This window comes from Carassius auratus, chromosome 8 (genome assembly GCF_003368295.1).
Source record: "Carassius auratus strain Wakin chromosome 8, ASM336829v1, whole genome shotgun sequence".
Classification (NCBI taxonomy): domain Eukaryota; kingdom Metazoa; phylum Chordata; class Actinopteri; order Cypriniformes; family Cyprinidae; genus Carassius; species Carassius auratus.
The window spans coordinates 5,772,952-5,787,713 of record NC_039250.1 but is presented as its reverse complement, the minus strand read 5'-3'; the positions used below and the strand labels follow the sequence as shown (position 1 = coordinate 5,787,713).

Sequence of the window (14,762 nt, the reverse complement as noted above, 5' to 3'; positions counted from 1 at the left end):
ACAGCCTCCCTTGCTAATCTGCTTTTGATATATACCCTCATCTGTGAACCTGCTCAGGCGTTTAATGCTGGATGAAGCCGCAGGAAATGAGACCACCATTAAACATTAAATTTACCCTGAATGGCAAGCTGGCAGATGAGAGCCCGGCAACCTGTGACTGAGCATCAATTCACACAAATGACACACATACACACCCAAACAGAGCATGTGCTCCCAATCACATATAGTACAACACAACCAAAACAATGAGCACGTAAAAAGTGCTGGATGTTCTTTGACGCACTGTTGTGTTGTGGACGCTGCCTAACCAAAACCACAAACACACTACATGCTAAAGGAAAGCCTCACCATATCCAGGAATGCCTTCGGAGAGGAAGGCTGCTCAAGCATATCATTCTCTCCTCTCGAACCCTGTGATTGCGGACGGACTTCATTGAACGACAGATTTTCAAGAGTTTCTCAACAAGCTCTTCATGAATCCTTCTCATTGAGAGAAAAGACTATGTGACTACTGTGGGTTTAAGTGGTGTCCGTGTCCATAATGTCTTCTTCCTGCCATCATGCCATGTGGAGTCTGGTTTGGTTTAATCCACTGTTACTTTGCCATAGTTTAATGATGATGAAGAAAAAAAACCATAGCATCTTACAAAATCAATAATCAAGCTACCCTATTAAGCCTTTAAGAGAATACAATTGAAACCTCTCTAAAATTTACAGTGGATTGTGTAACGTCTAAATAGAGCAGCCGTCCCAACTGATGTTCGTTGTGTTTATATGGAAAACGCTTGACCACATTCCTCCTTCCTATCCACATGACGATATCAAATCTTTGTTTTTTCCTGTTGCCAGTGATATATTTCCTCTCGGATCACAAAGAGCAGGGCGCTAGAGTTCAGCAAGTATATACCGCCCAAAATCCTTCAGTGTTTCAATCACATCAGCTTTATCCACCTTTTTCCTGAACATTAAAGTCTGTTTTTGTTTTCCTGGTGTTTTATGTCAGTGATTCATGTACCTCAGGGGTACATCCAACTCCTTAAAAGAAAGGGCAATTTCTACACTTAGTAGGTCTCTAAAAGACGCTTTTTACAGTGATGCCATAGAAGAACCTTTCAACAAACAGTTCCAAAAGAACAATATTTATAAGAATCTAAAGAACCTTTTGTGCTTTTCCACAAATGTTTAAAGGTTCTTCATGGAACCATAGATGCCAATAAGAAACCTTTATTTTGAGAATGAAAATTCTGTCATCATTGTAATCAAACTCACCCTTGATTCATTCCAAATCCGTACTACTCGCTTTTAGAATTATATTTCAAAAGGCGTCTGTGCTTTTTGGTCCATAAAATTAAAGTCAGTGGGGTACTATGTTGTTTTAGGCCCCACTGACATTCAATATATCTTTCGACAGAAGAAAATCAGGTTTTGCAATGGCATTAGTGCAAGTAAATGGTTTTTGTGTGAATCATCTCTTAAAATTTTTTACAAAAAATAGTCAGGGCAGTCGACAAAAAAAGTATTTCATAGAAACCCCTCACTTTCACACATATGCTCCTGCTCATATATTTAAAATATTTTTGTTTTGTTAATCCGTTATAAATCATTTTCTTATCTGGTGTTCATTGTAGAGGCAATGTCTCTCTTGAACAAAACATCCCTGGTGTGTGAGTGTGTGTTTGTGTGGGAGGAAAACACATTGCAGGCCTGGGTGAAACTACTGTTCATGTGCAGATCTACTTCCCTGTCGGCATGTGGTCATCCTCTTCGACCCCATAACGAGAGCTCCTGCTGCCCTCTTCATTTCAGCAGCTAAAGCGTATCAATTCGGTCAGTGAAAGCTGCACTCTTTAGCTGTTTAACACAACAAATGACACCTCAAACTGAGAGAGAGAGAGAAGACCTTGGGATGCTGCACTGGGGTATGGTGACAATACAATTTCTCTCTTTTTATCATATGTGATATGTTTTTAGCAAAAGCAAATATGGGTCGAAATGTTTATTTTTATTTTAAGGCAAAAATCATTAGGTTATTAAAGGGATAGTTCACCCAAAAATTGGGTTGGAACCACCAACTGTTTGATTACCAGCAATCTTCAAAATATCTTTTTATGTTCAGCATAAGAAAGCAACTCATACAGGAATAAATGATGACAGAATTCCATGTTCCATCATGTTGCATGAAGATATTTTCAATATATCAAAAGCCCTATTCGGACGGGACTAGTTTTACAGGGGGTCGTTAGAGAAATCTGCGTTTCACAGACGTACTTGGTGATTTTAATCCCGTCCGAATCTGCCACGTCTGTGTTTTTCTCACACAACCTCTGTGATAATTCCAGAGCAAATTACCTACTGTTTCTCAGCAAACTCAGTGATCCTCTGAGAAAACTAATCCCGTCCGAATGTGAATGTCTGTGATTGCCGGTGATATTTTATTTCACAACGCGTTTCCTTGTATGTTTTGGCCAACGTGAGTTACCGTAGATGCTCTTACCGCGCGGATGTTTGATATTTGCTTAGCGGCAATCATTCTGAATGAATTAAATGCACGCATACAGAGCGCGTGATCTCTGTGACGCCCAGATGCACAAATCAGACCGTCCCACCTCTGTGATAAACACGGAGATCTTAGTCCCGTCCGAATTGGTACATGAAAATCACAGACGTCAGGTGGTAAGAATCGAAACTCAAACGTAGTTTAGAAAACTAGTCCCGTCCGAATAGTGCTAAAGCTTAATTTTTGATTTGTAATCTTTCTTGCTAAGAACTTCATTAAGGCTTAAAGATTTTCAAACAGTTGTATCTCGGCCAAATATTGTCCTATCATAACAAACCATACCAATGGAAAGCTTATTTATTCAGCTTGTATAAATTTTAATTTAAACAATAAAATTACTCTTCTGACTGGTTTTGTGGTTCAGGGTCACATATAGACACACTAGCAGCCATCTCATCATACCTATTTTATTCTATTTTCCTATCCTCTAAATATCACAAAAAACTGTCACCTGCCAACAAATGATTCTAGAAATTTTGGAGTCTTTAAGAATTCTCATATGCACACCCGGGTTTGGATTATTAAAGAGTAGGTCATGTGGGTTTTTTAATAATATCTTTTTTGCAGTTTATAACATAGCTATCCTTAAAGCTGCTGTAGGTAACTTTTGTAAAAATATATTTTTTTACATATTTGTGAAACCTGTCATTATGTCCTGACAGTACAATTTGAGACAGATAATCTGTGAAAAAATCAAGCTCCTCTGGCTCCTCCCAGTGGTCCTATTGCCATTTGCAGAAAGTCATCCGCTCCCGGTAAAAAACAACCAGAGCTGCGGTCCGTAACTTTGTTTGTGTTCAAAATGTAGAAAAATGTATATAATAAGCGAGTACACCAATAATCCATTTTCCTAACCGTGTTTTTGGCTTGTCCTGAATCACTAGGGTGCACCTATAATAAGTGTTTATATTCGGACTACTTTAGATTGCTTCGGGGGTACCGCGGCGGAGTAACCCAGTACCTTTGTGATTCTTCATAGACATAAACAGAGAGAAGTATTTCCGGCTATGATGTTCTTCCGCAAGACGCAAGCAGTTCTGTTTATTAACCGCTAGAGCGTCAAAAGTTACCTACCGCAGCTTTAAATGAAAACAATCTACAAAGTTGTTAATCAAAAAAGTGCATGATAAATAAAGATACTGTCTCTCAAAAGAGAAAGTCAGTTCTGAATGGCCTTTAACAGGTCATCATATTGTCGAACCTTTTGCTTGTTACCGATATACGTCACTGGGTAACACATTTGCATAATCCCGCCTGTCCGTGAAATACAAACACAGTCTTACCCGCCCACAAAGACTTCCACTAGTTTTGTTTGAATCATGTTGAGAAGACACTCTGTTCAAGGATACCACAGAAATACAATCCGAACCTTTTGTTGTGTGCATGTCATTTTACCAAGGACTGCTTCTCTAATCTTTGTTGGGTTCTAATCTTCTTTATTTGGACTTGATGTTTGTATTTTATGTCATTATTATTTGAATGGATTGGAGCACTATATAGTTTTATGTAAAGGTAATTTGTCAGTGGTAGCACTCGCTAGCTGGCTCAACGACTCCTCTCTGGGCCAATCACAACAGGCATGGCCAGCTGACCAATCAGAGCAGAGTAGGTTTATGGAAGGGAGGGGTTTGCTCCAAACTTGCTTGGAACAAATCGTTTCAAAATCATTGGCAAATGACTTTAATTTTAAATGTATATTCTGAGAAAATTACAATGTTTTTTGACCTTGCATTTAACCTGTTGTAAGGGACTCCAACATAATATTAGGACACTTCAAAATATCATATGATCTGCTCTATAAATAAAAGAAGCCCTACAAACAGTAATATTGTGAAATATAACTGCAGTTTAAAATACGTTTTCTATTTTAATATATTTTAAAATGTAATTTACTCCTGTGAAGGCCAATCTGAATTTTCAGCAGTATTACATGATCATAGAATTCATTCTAATATGCTGATTTAGTCCTCAAGTAATATATCTTATTATCATCAATGTTAAAAACTATTGTTGTGCTGCTTTCTTTGTGTGTGTGGAAACTGATAATTTTTTTATTGATCCTTTGATTAAGAAAAATATCAAAAGCCAGCATTTATTTAAGATAGAATTATTTTGTAAAAGTCTTTACTGTCAATTTTGATCAACTTAATCTATTTTGAATATTAAAGTATTGATTTGTCAAAAAAAAAAAAAAAAAACTTTTTAAATGTTCCATATCATGCAGTTGGATTTCACATGAACGAACAAAATAATCTGTCAACATTAGCTAAAACTGACAGGAAACAGGAATAGAAGAGAATTTTAAAAAGTCTCCTGGAAGTAAATTAGAATACAGAATTGAAGAGAGAGTTTCTTTCTTTGTTAAAGTAAGTTTAAATTATATTCAGCAGTGGAACTCTTTGATTCTTGTCACAAAACAGCTTATTTGCTGTTGTACAATAAAGGCATTGTAGGATTTATGCACTAAAAACCTACACACTTGTTTTAACACAGTAGTTCTCAACTGATTTAACAAAGTGGCTATTGTTCAATGTACAAAAGCAAACAAAAACCCTTAAAATATTACCATGAATAGCATAGACCCAACAATAAGCAACTCCTGAACCGTAACAATAAACATCTGAATTGGAAATCTGACAATTTTGCAAATGCATAAACAATAGCCAAAGTGTGCCCAATTTTACAGCCTATCATGTGAAACAAACTTAATGCTCCTGAATATACTAAATGCACAGCTTATCGCATAAATACTGTACATCAATGATGTGTTTATGGATGATTTGCTCTTTGCATAATTCATCACAAAGCACAAGTTGGTAGACACAATCATTTATATCTTTATTATCTTATTTATTGTTTTCTCCTAATTATGCATGATAAAATTGTTAGTTTCATCTCTTTCTTTCTCCAGCAGTTCATGACCCTTTCATTAAAGCCCTACACCCATTATCAGATCACAATCCACCACTGCTTTAGCTACCGTCTGCTATAATATATCTATCAAATGGTGATTTATAAAACTGCTTAAAATAAACTCCCTGTTCTTTCCTTCAAATGCATTTGCATCAGGTATGCCACATATCACATAAGTCACATTTTTTACTCTTTGTTGCATAACATCCGTTAGGATAAAAGCTTTTAGTGTTAAAAATCCACAGAGCATAAATTTATAGATGCACCACTGAACTGCAACCTGGTTATAGTGCATTATGCAATAGCTTCTTTCCTTTTTTTTTTACTCATGATCTGTGACCATTATCAATCTCCACCATTTCCACTTCATTCACTTGTTAATTCAGTGCACTTACTGACAGCGAGAGCTAAATGAAATGCATTCTGGTATTTGCATTGGGCGTGATCACTGAAGAGTGAGAGATGGAGATGTTATGACTGGGGCTGCTCACACTACTCCTTCTCCCAGCCCCCAAAATAGACTTTCTGCAATGCGCCAGCGGTCCTTATCTTGCTGTCTGAAGTTTATTTTATCTCGCTACAGTGGGATCTTTCTCCCCCTTTCAGTGCTGCTTTACACATTTCATTTTAACAAAGAGGGCCACCAGGAACGAGTCACATAGCAGCACCTGAGGTCTTAAAACAAAAGCACTTCATAAACTTAGGCCCTTAAAAGCATCATGACCGAAGGGTGATTAATTAGACTATTAGCTCAGGTCTTACAGATTCATAGGAGTCTATAAACAACTGCATGGTTTCAGTAAAGGTCCTAAGAGAAGAACAACCTTTACTTACCAACATATTGCTAAAAACTACACAACAGCTGCAACAGCACTTTTTAATTTACAGTGCAAAACAGACAAAACAATGACTCTAAAGAACTGGTTCCTTTTAGCGAATCAAACAACACGCTGCGCAACCAAGGTAGTCTGATTCACAAACAAATCTTATGAACTGGTCCTTTTTAGTGAATCAAAAACAAACAGTGCAACAAAACAATGAATCTTGTGAACCAGTTCTTTTTGGTGAATCAAACAACATACTACACAACCAGGGTAGTGTGATTCACAAATGACTCTTATGAACTGGTCCTTTTTAGTGAATAAAAAAGAAACAATGACTCAGTCCAGTTCTCAAACATAGAGTACGGGTTCTTCAGTTTTTTAGGTGAATCAAAAACTCAAACAGCTCAAATTACTCTAATGAGTCAGTGCTTTTTAGTGAATCAAACATTTACAGCTTCCAAATAAGCAGGAGCATAGTTACTGACCGGTTGTTTACAAGACAGTGTGTAGTTAAAGTTGCAAAGAAGACATTTTGTCAATATTTCATGAAAATAAATAACTGAAACCACATTTTTTGTTTGTTTAGTACTGTTTTCTAATGCATAGTTAAGGCCAAGTATTGGCTTAGAATTATGCTGCTTCTAAAAAGACTGTGAAAAGTAATTAAAATCAGACTTTGGCAAGGATAGTTTTTAAAAATGATTTATTTTTTAAATAATCTCATTAGTTGTCGATGGAACGGTATTTATTTTTTTCATAATATTTATTACTTAATAGATTCATTGGAATCATAAAGGTACATGAATTGTGAAGATGAATTTGAACTAGAAGCATTTAATTCTTCATGATTCCCATCCATAAATGAGTCTAATTTACATAGAAAGAAGGTTTGCTTGCTCTGAATGACAATTACTTCATTTAAATACTGACAACGTAATACATTTTGTCTTGCATTTCTTAACATTTTGAAATTGCTGTTCAGGAAAATGTTCTCATAATTGATTATAGGTGTTCAACATGACTCATAAAAATAACAACATCGACATATGCACAGGAAACCCGGGTATGTTTCAACCTGTAATGACAGCCACAAGATGTAAAACAAGGCATAATGTACCGTTGTTAATGAAATACATGTAAATGAGCTCTTGAGTAAATCATATGAAACATAACCTGTCTGCAAAAGTTATAACCCAATTTCTGTGCCTGAAAGAAGCCGCAGCCGAATATCTTTGTTATATTGCAGGCGCTAATGAATTACTCACGTCCAGAGACTAATTTGCATAATTCCAATTCTCACCCAAAGGCATTATACTGGCTTTTTTATGATTCCTGAATTCTATTACTGTTGTGAAAACAAAACCCCACTGTGTAAAGAAGGTGAGAGATGGTGAAATAAATTGAGAGAAATCTTCAAAGAGCCAGTGGAATGAAAAGGAAGATAATATCATGGCTATCGATGTCATCATGTCTCGTCTGCTATCTGTCCTCAGGACTGTGTAATTACTGTCACAATGTAATTAACCTTCACCTCGTCTTGATGGATACTTGGGTGCTCACAGCATATTGGCGCCGACAATGGAAGCAAGTGTACAGCCATGTCCGATAACGGTCTGAGAGATGATTTGGTGAGCCGCAGGTGGCATTTAAATGTCATGGGTCAAAATGCTACATGAGTAAAGAAGTAATACATCCTAACATCAAAAGAAAAAAATCTATATATTATATCGAAATATTACAATTTATTTTAAAAAAGTAGATTTTATGAATACACAAGTAAATTTTTTATTATTTTTTATTATTATTAAACATTAGTTTATTATATATATATATATATATTAGGGGTGTAACGGTACGGAAAAATCACGGTTCTTTACGTACCTCGGTTTTAAAGTCACGGTTCGGTTCATTTTCGGTACAGTAAGGGAAAGAAATGCCAGATTAAAGATTAAACTACAGGTTGTTTATTACTATACACTTTTTTATACTTTTTAATAAAATATATAAAATAAAAAAAGAATAAGAAATAAAATACTGCTGCAAAGTTCTCCACTAAATAAAATACTCTCAGTCTTAAACCAATCCCAGCTTGTAGGCCTGCTTCACCAGAACCGTGCCGTGCCTGCTGCTGTAGGTGACAGGGAGACCACCGACAGACCCGGCTCTTGTCTTCATGACAACAATATCTATACTTCATGTTGAGCATAAATATTAAGCCTACTGATAAAGGACACCGTCAACAGTATTGATGGCAAAATAGACTACGTATGTTTGACAGGTGCAATATTTGAAAATCGATAATTATTCATTTATTTTTAAAATTACATTTATATCTGAATTTATGTCAACCTATAGACTTTCAAACATCAAAGTGTCATGAATTAATATGTATCTGTGTACAAAATGACATATAAACGTATTTTCCTAATCTATTTTGCCTGGAAACGCGTGGAAAATAGGCGTCGGTTCTATTTCTAGCATGCACGCCTTTTCCACGTGGCTCAAGCTGCGTCTGAGATGCGCATATCATGCAGGCAGTCTGCAAGCTCTAACCTGTTAACATGGGAGCCACACGCAGCTGAGACGCTTGCGCCACGCATCCAGTGTGTCGCCGGCCTTAGAATCAGCTGCAGGGCGAGATTTGCGATGAACGCGGAGACTTCCGCCACTTAATATGTTCGTTTGGAAACACGAAAATGTACTTATTTTCCGCACACAAAATACTGCCTTCTGTCATTCGGTACACACGTGCAACGAACCGAAAGCCCTGTACCGAAACGGTCCGGTACGAATATATGTACTGTTACATCCCTAATATATATATATCCCTAATATATATATATATATATATATATATATATATATATATATATATATATATATATATATATAATTTATTTTTTTAAGAACAACTTTAAAATAAATATGAAAAAGTTTAAATTATATAAAAATTTTAAAGGGTGGAGGGAAGGTACATACTGTATGACCAATGCCTACTTTAGCGGAAAAAAAATCCAGCAATTGCTTTTGGAAATGACTGTTGTCAATACTGTGGAGGAGGAATATTTCTAATATTTCAAAGGCCCTTACTGAGAAAATGTTTAGCCAGGACTCCATTTATTATGCTGTTTATCACGACTGCAATTATTATTTTTTTTGTGTCCTACAGTGACATGACAGAATTTATCCCACAAGGCGTTTAACAATTAACGGCACGCAGCGCTGATTCGCATTATTCAAATCATCCCTTTGTGCAAATCCAAACCCGTTTCACCGTGACACCACTGTATCCTCCTCCTCACCGGTGACTCTGGTCAGAAACAGATGTGGAAACCCACATGTTCGCTGCTCAACACCCAGTAAACAAGCCCTCTGGTGCTACACAAACAGCCAACCAATAAGTCTTTATCTCACCTCAGTCCATCAGTCCCATTTTTCCAATTCATTAGCTATAATCACATTGAATGACTCTTTATCGAGTTTCCCACCTCCAACGCCTACGGCAGGAGAAACAGGGAGAATTGTGGAAAGCCATGAAAACAGAAGTGATATAAATAGCAGAAGGAGCTGAATTAATGTGAGAGAAAACAGATAAAGAGATAGGGTGCACGATCAGGCAGCGTCTGGGAGAAGGGGCCAAAAACCAACTTGCTCATTGTTATTCGTGCTGATGCGGTTCTCGCTGTCTGCCACCTCATCAGCTTATGGTACCAAGCTGCTTCAAAGGCAAAGCTAGCATTTGAATTATGTTTTCCATTAATTATTAATTTATTTGTACATTTATAAGGGTCGTAACATGCTATAATTTCTACTCATCATCTAAATGCACAGGGGAATTGAGTCGTGATGCAGGGCTTGGTAAATGTAAAATCTGCTTCGACAGGACACATTAAAAAAGCGTATAATATAATGCAAGCTCATGCTGGAGCACTAGCTGTGAGGAAGACCCTGGTAGTCGAGGAGATTGATGAATTATTCAGTGCTTGCCTCATAGATCCTTGTGGCCAGTGTGAATAAGCTGTTTTGTAACTTCGGCTGGGTGGGATGTGGAAAGAGATTTATTATTGATTCCTTCCATGCACACAGGTGCTTTAATTGGCTGGAAAGTATAAAGCTTTCTCTCTTTCTGTCTTAAAAAAAACTTATCCTCCATAATCCCTTGCTGTATTAAACAAAAACATCCTTGATACTAATTAACATGAGTATAAACCTTAATAATCATACGAAAAAACAAAATAAAATATATTAAATAAATTCAATTAAAAATGTAATGCTAATATATATATATATATATCCTGAAAAATCATGATTTTTTTTACTGAAGACTTCAGTTAAAAATCTGCTTTGCCATCACAGAAATAAAATAAATTTTTAAGTATATGAAAATAAAAAAATATATATATTTTACATTTTAATAATATTTCACAACCACTGTTTACTGTAATTTTGATCAAATAAATATAGTTTTGGTGAGCATAAGAAAAATTACAAATAAATAAGATACAAAAATAATAACTTTTGAACTGTAGTGTATTTATGAAATTATTCTGAGGTGTATAAATTCATAATATAGTGAATTTAAAAAGTAAAAAAAAACGATGCAATATATTTAGTATACTACTCATAATATTTTTTGCATGCAGTAGTACAGTATTCAAAAAAGTGTACAAAATATAACTAGAGCACACTACAATTCCCATATTGTATTGTATCCCACAATACAATGCACTAAGCTTTACATTAGTGAAGAAGCAGCATTATTGGATGAAAGTTAATATACCCGAATCATAAAAATAAATAAAAAATGTAATGTTAAAAAGAAAAAATTTATAACAAAACTATGAACTAAACTCCACCCCCAAAATTTTGCAAGTAAAGATGTAAAGTATTCTACAGTTCAAAATGTTTATTGTAACATACCCTACACTGCATTGCAACGTTTGCAGTGTAAGCAATTTGCTAATATTCCATTCCATCTCCTAACACTTCAGCAGTCAGCAATTCAGTGCTCTCTTAAGCACAGCTATTAAACCAAGGAGGTGCGTGGGGCTCGTTTCTGCTCCAAACGATCAGAAATAGCATCAGTCAGGGGATTTCACCAAGTGTACACCGACATTATACAGCGCAACGGGTACAATTAGCACAGTGCTTATGGGCTGCAAAGGTGGTAAGTGGCTTTCTTTCTCTCTCTCTCACACAGATACTATCAGCACCTCTGTCAGACAGCCCTAATCACCGACTCGCTCCACAGATGACTGCTCATTCATCTGCTCTCAAAAATTAGATTAAGAACCAAATTCAAAGGTGAAGTGTGGAATTCCTAGCGCCACCAAAAAGAACAGAGTGCTGTAGTGATTACGTATGTTTGCAGTTATAGCATTTTGGAAATTATAACCATCACCCTGGTTCCCTTGATAAAAAACAAAAATTTGGGTAATTAACATCATGCCACGAAATGCTGTCTTTAACAGTAAAATAAATTACACATAACAAAAATCAAACAGCAAGAGCAGAGCCAGTGTGGAAGCATTACTGAACAAAGAGCGAAAAGGAAGTTCAGGAAAAGAAACAAAGATGCAGTCAAGTGTAAGGAGAAAACAGAGGTGGGAAAGGGGCACTGCATACCCAATATAGCTGCAAAGCCATTAAAACAGTCTACATCCAATGCTTTGACAGACTATGGTGGCCACCCGGTGCATTAACGACAGCACACAAATAGCACAGTCCTGATTAAATAATGCGACTGGCTCTAACTGTGCACTCGTTGCATAGAAGTGAGTGCTGAAGAGGCAGATGAGAGACTCGCTCTTCGCTGAGAAGGTAGCGTTGTCAAAGGGGAACATTCAGCAGCTGTTGACTATCGATCTGTTGATCTTTCATGCACTGAACCCTCGCACCTCAGTTCTCTGCATGCAGATCTACGCTGAATCACGGCCTTTATGGAGATATTTTTACCACAGCATGATTAACAAAGGCATAACATATTCAAACTAAAGATTAAAACTCTGCAAAGCTACTGTACCAGCTATAAAACACCTCAAAACAAAATATCTGCTATGCACTTTGCACAATTTAAGATGTACTTGTATTAAGGCCTGTATCTAAAATGACTTTGATGAATTGTCAAACATCTCTCAATTACTGTTCGCTATTGCAAATGAAATAAAAAATAAATATTAGAACAGAAACAGAAACAGATTTGGAGAATTGTAGCATTACATCACTTGCTCTTCTGCAGTGAATGGGTGCCGTCAGAATGAACGTTAAACTGCTGATTAAAACATCACAATAATCCACTCAAGTCTTTTGAAGTACTGTAAAAGCTGCTTGTTTGTAATGATTTCATCATTAATGGGCTTTTCAAACTCTCATTCTGATGGCACCCATTCACTGCATTGGATCCATCAGTGATCAAGTGATATAATGCTATATTTCTCCAAATCACTTCTGATGAAGAAACAAACTAATCTACATCTTAGATAGACTGAGGGTAAGACATAATACCATAATATTGCCATAATATTTGATTTTAGATTACATCTTTAATTTATTTTAAGCAGAACTGTAAATATTTGTAATACTGGCCCTTTATCAGTTATCAACAACAGCATAAAAATAATTATACATACATTTACCAGCATTTTCACAACTTAGCACAGCAAACCAGTCGGCAGGATTTAATTTGCACTGTGAAAATGGGTTACAAAACACATTATGAGCAAATCTGCACTATTAGCTGATCTGCATAATTCCTTTAGCGAATCTGGTGCTAAACCTACGAAAATGGTTCACTTAAACAATGTCACACCCTCAGCCTACTATTATTTTTAAAAAAAAATATTTTTTCCTAAGCTGTATAAAATCTCAAAAACAAAACAGAGCATGTATTACAGATATGAGGCTTTGCATGATATCAGTGTAATAAGTAATTATGATAACACATGGTGTCATAAATATTGTAACTTACAGGCTTGAAGATTCATACATAATACATTCATCTCTATGGTGGGGTCTAAAAATAAGGCTCTTTCCTGGCGGTAATAATTCATTGTGGATTCTGTCTCTTTATGTTAACAGACAGCTCTTTTCCAGGATGATGGCTCTGGCTTGAAAGGACAATACAGTTGGGGAACTATTCAAATGAGTGACATTTCCAGGAAGAAACGGATGCTGGACGCACCAAGAAATGTCATGCTTTGGTATTTTTGTTAATTGGACAAATTCTTGCCACATGACTGCTCAGTAATTAGTTACTCCTCACCAGCATTTATCCTGACTGCTGGCTAAACTATAGTCTTCTGTTTTCCAGTTTGTGTTTTGGGACCCAGATTTTCCCTATGGATTCCTGCCTCCTACTGTGCTAGATTAACCATAATCCTTCATTAAACTACAATTGAGATTAATAAATAATTCACACACTGAAAAGTTGCAGGTGGTTTTTGTGGAATGAATAAAACTTTATAAATGATTTTACCTTTGTACAAAAAGTTGTTTACATTTGTAATGTCATTTTTGCAACTTATTAGCAGATCAAGTTCTGATGCCAGCTGGTTGACCTGCTAAACTAGCTTGGACAGAATAAAAAAAAAATATTATAATGATTTTATTTTGCAAGAATGCACTAAATTGATCAAGTGTTACAGTACAAACATTTATGATGCAGTTCTTTTACATTCTTTTGAATCATAGAATTAAAAAAAAAATTAAGCAGACAAACTGACATTGATAATAAAAAAGAAATGTTTCTTAAGCACCAAATCAGTATATTAGAATGATATTTGATCAACTTTGCATCACAGGAATAAATCACACATTAAAATATATTAAAATAGAACGCAGGTATATTAAATTATATATAATAAATAATATATCTAATATAAATAATATTTTGCAATATTACTGTTTTTTTTACAGTTTTTTTGGTCAAATAAAACAGAAATCAAAAATATTATATAACTCAAACTTTTGAGTGGTAGTGTATCTTTACCATATTGTTTATAAAATGCTAAAAATTCTTTGTTTGTGTTTTATTTCTATAAATTAAAATGAAAATTAAATTAAATAAATTTGAATTTATGCATTTAGCAGACGCTTTTATCCAAAGCGACTTACAGTGCATTCAGGCTATACATTTTTACATATCATGTGTTCCCAGGGAATCGAACCCCCAACCTTGCGATTGCTTGAGGTCCAAAAGGAGTTGGACTCTGATATAATGATAAATGAACTGTCAGAAGCAGTTCAACAAATGTCTGTTGCTAAAGCCCCTGGTATTGCCGGCTTCCAACTGAATTTCATAAGAATTTTTGGCATGTGATTCAGGAAGATATGTTGGAGGTTTTTAAAGTATCTTTAAAAAAAAAAAAATGAACTACCAACTAGTTGTAAAAGGGCTGTGCTTTCGTTGTTACCTAAGAAAGGTAATCTTGGTCTTTTAAAAAATTGGAGACCAGTGGCATTGTTATGTA

General features: G+C 35.6%; 1 protein-coding gene across 6 annotated transcripts in view; it reads right to left on the bottom strand.

The window, feature by feature from the left end:
• pde4d (phosphodiesterase 4D, cAMP-specific) overlaps window positions 1-14,762 on the bottom strand; it is a 107,766-nt gene that overhangs the window by 49,087 nt on the left and 43,917 nt on the right. The window contains exon 1 of one of the 6 annotated variants that reach the window (XM_026269265.1): window positions 349-753. The exons of the other annotated variants lie outside the window; for them this stretch is intronic. Within the exon in view, the coding sequence (XP_026125050.1) occupies window positions 349-488 (140 nt within the window). The 5' untranslated portion in view covers window positions 489-753. Of the gene's footprint in view, window positions 1-348; window positions 754-14,762 lie in introns of those variants that run through there. 6 annotated transcript variants of the gene reach the window in all.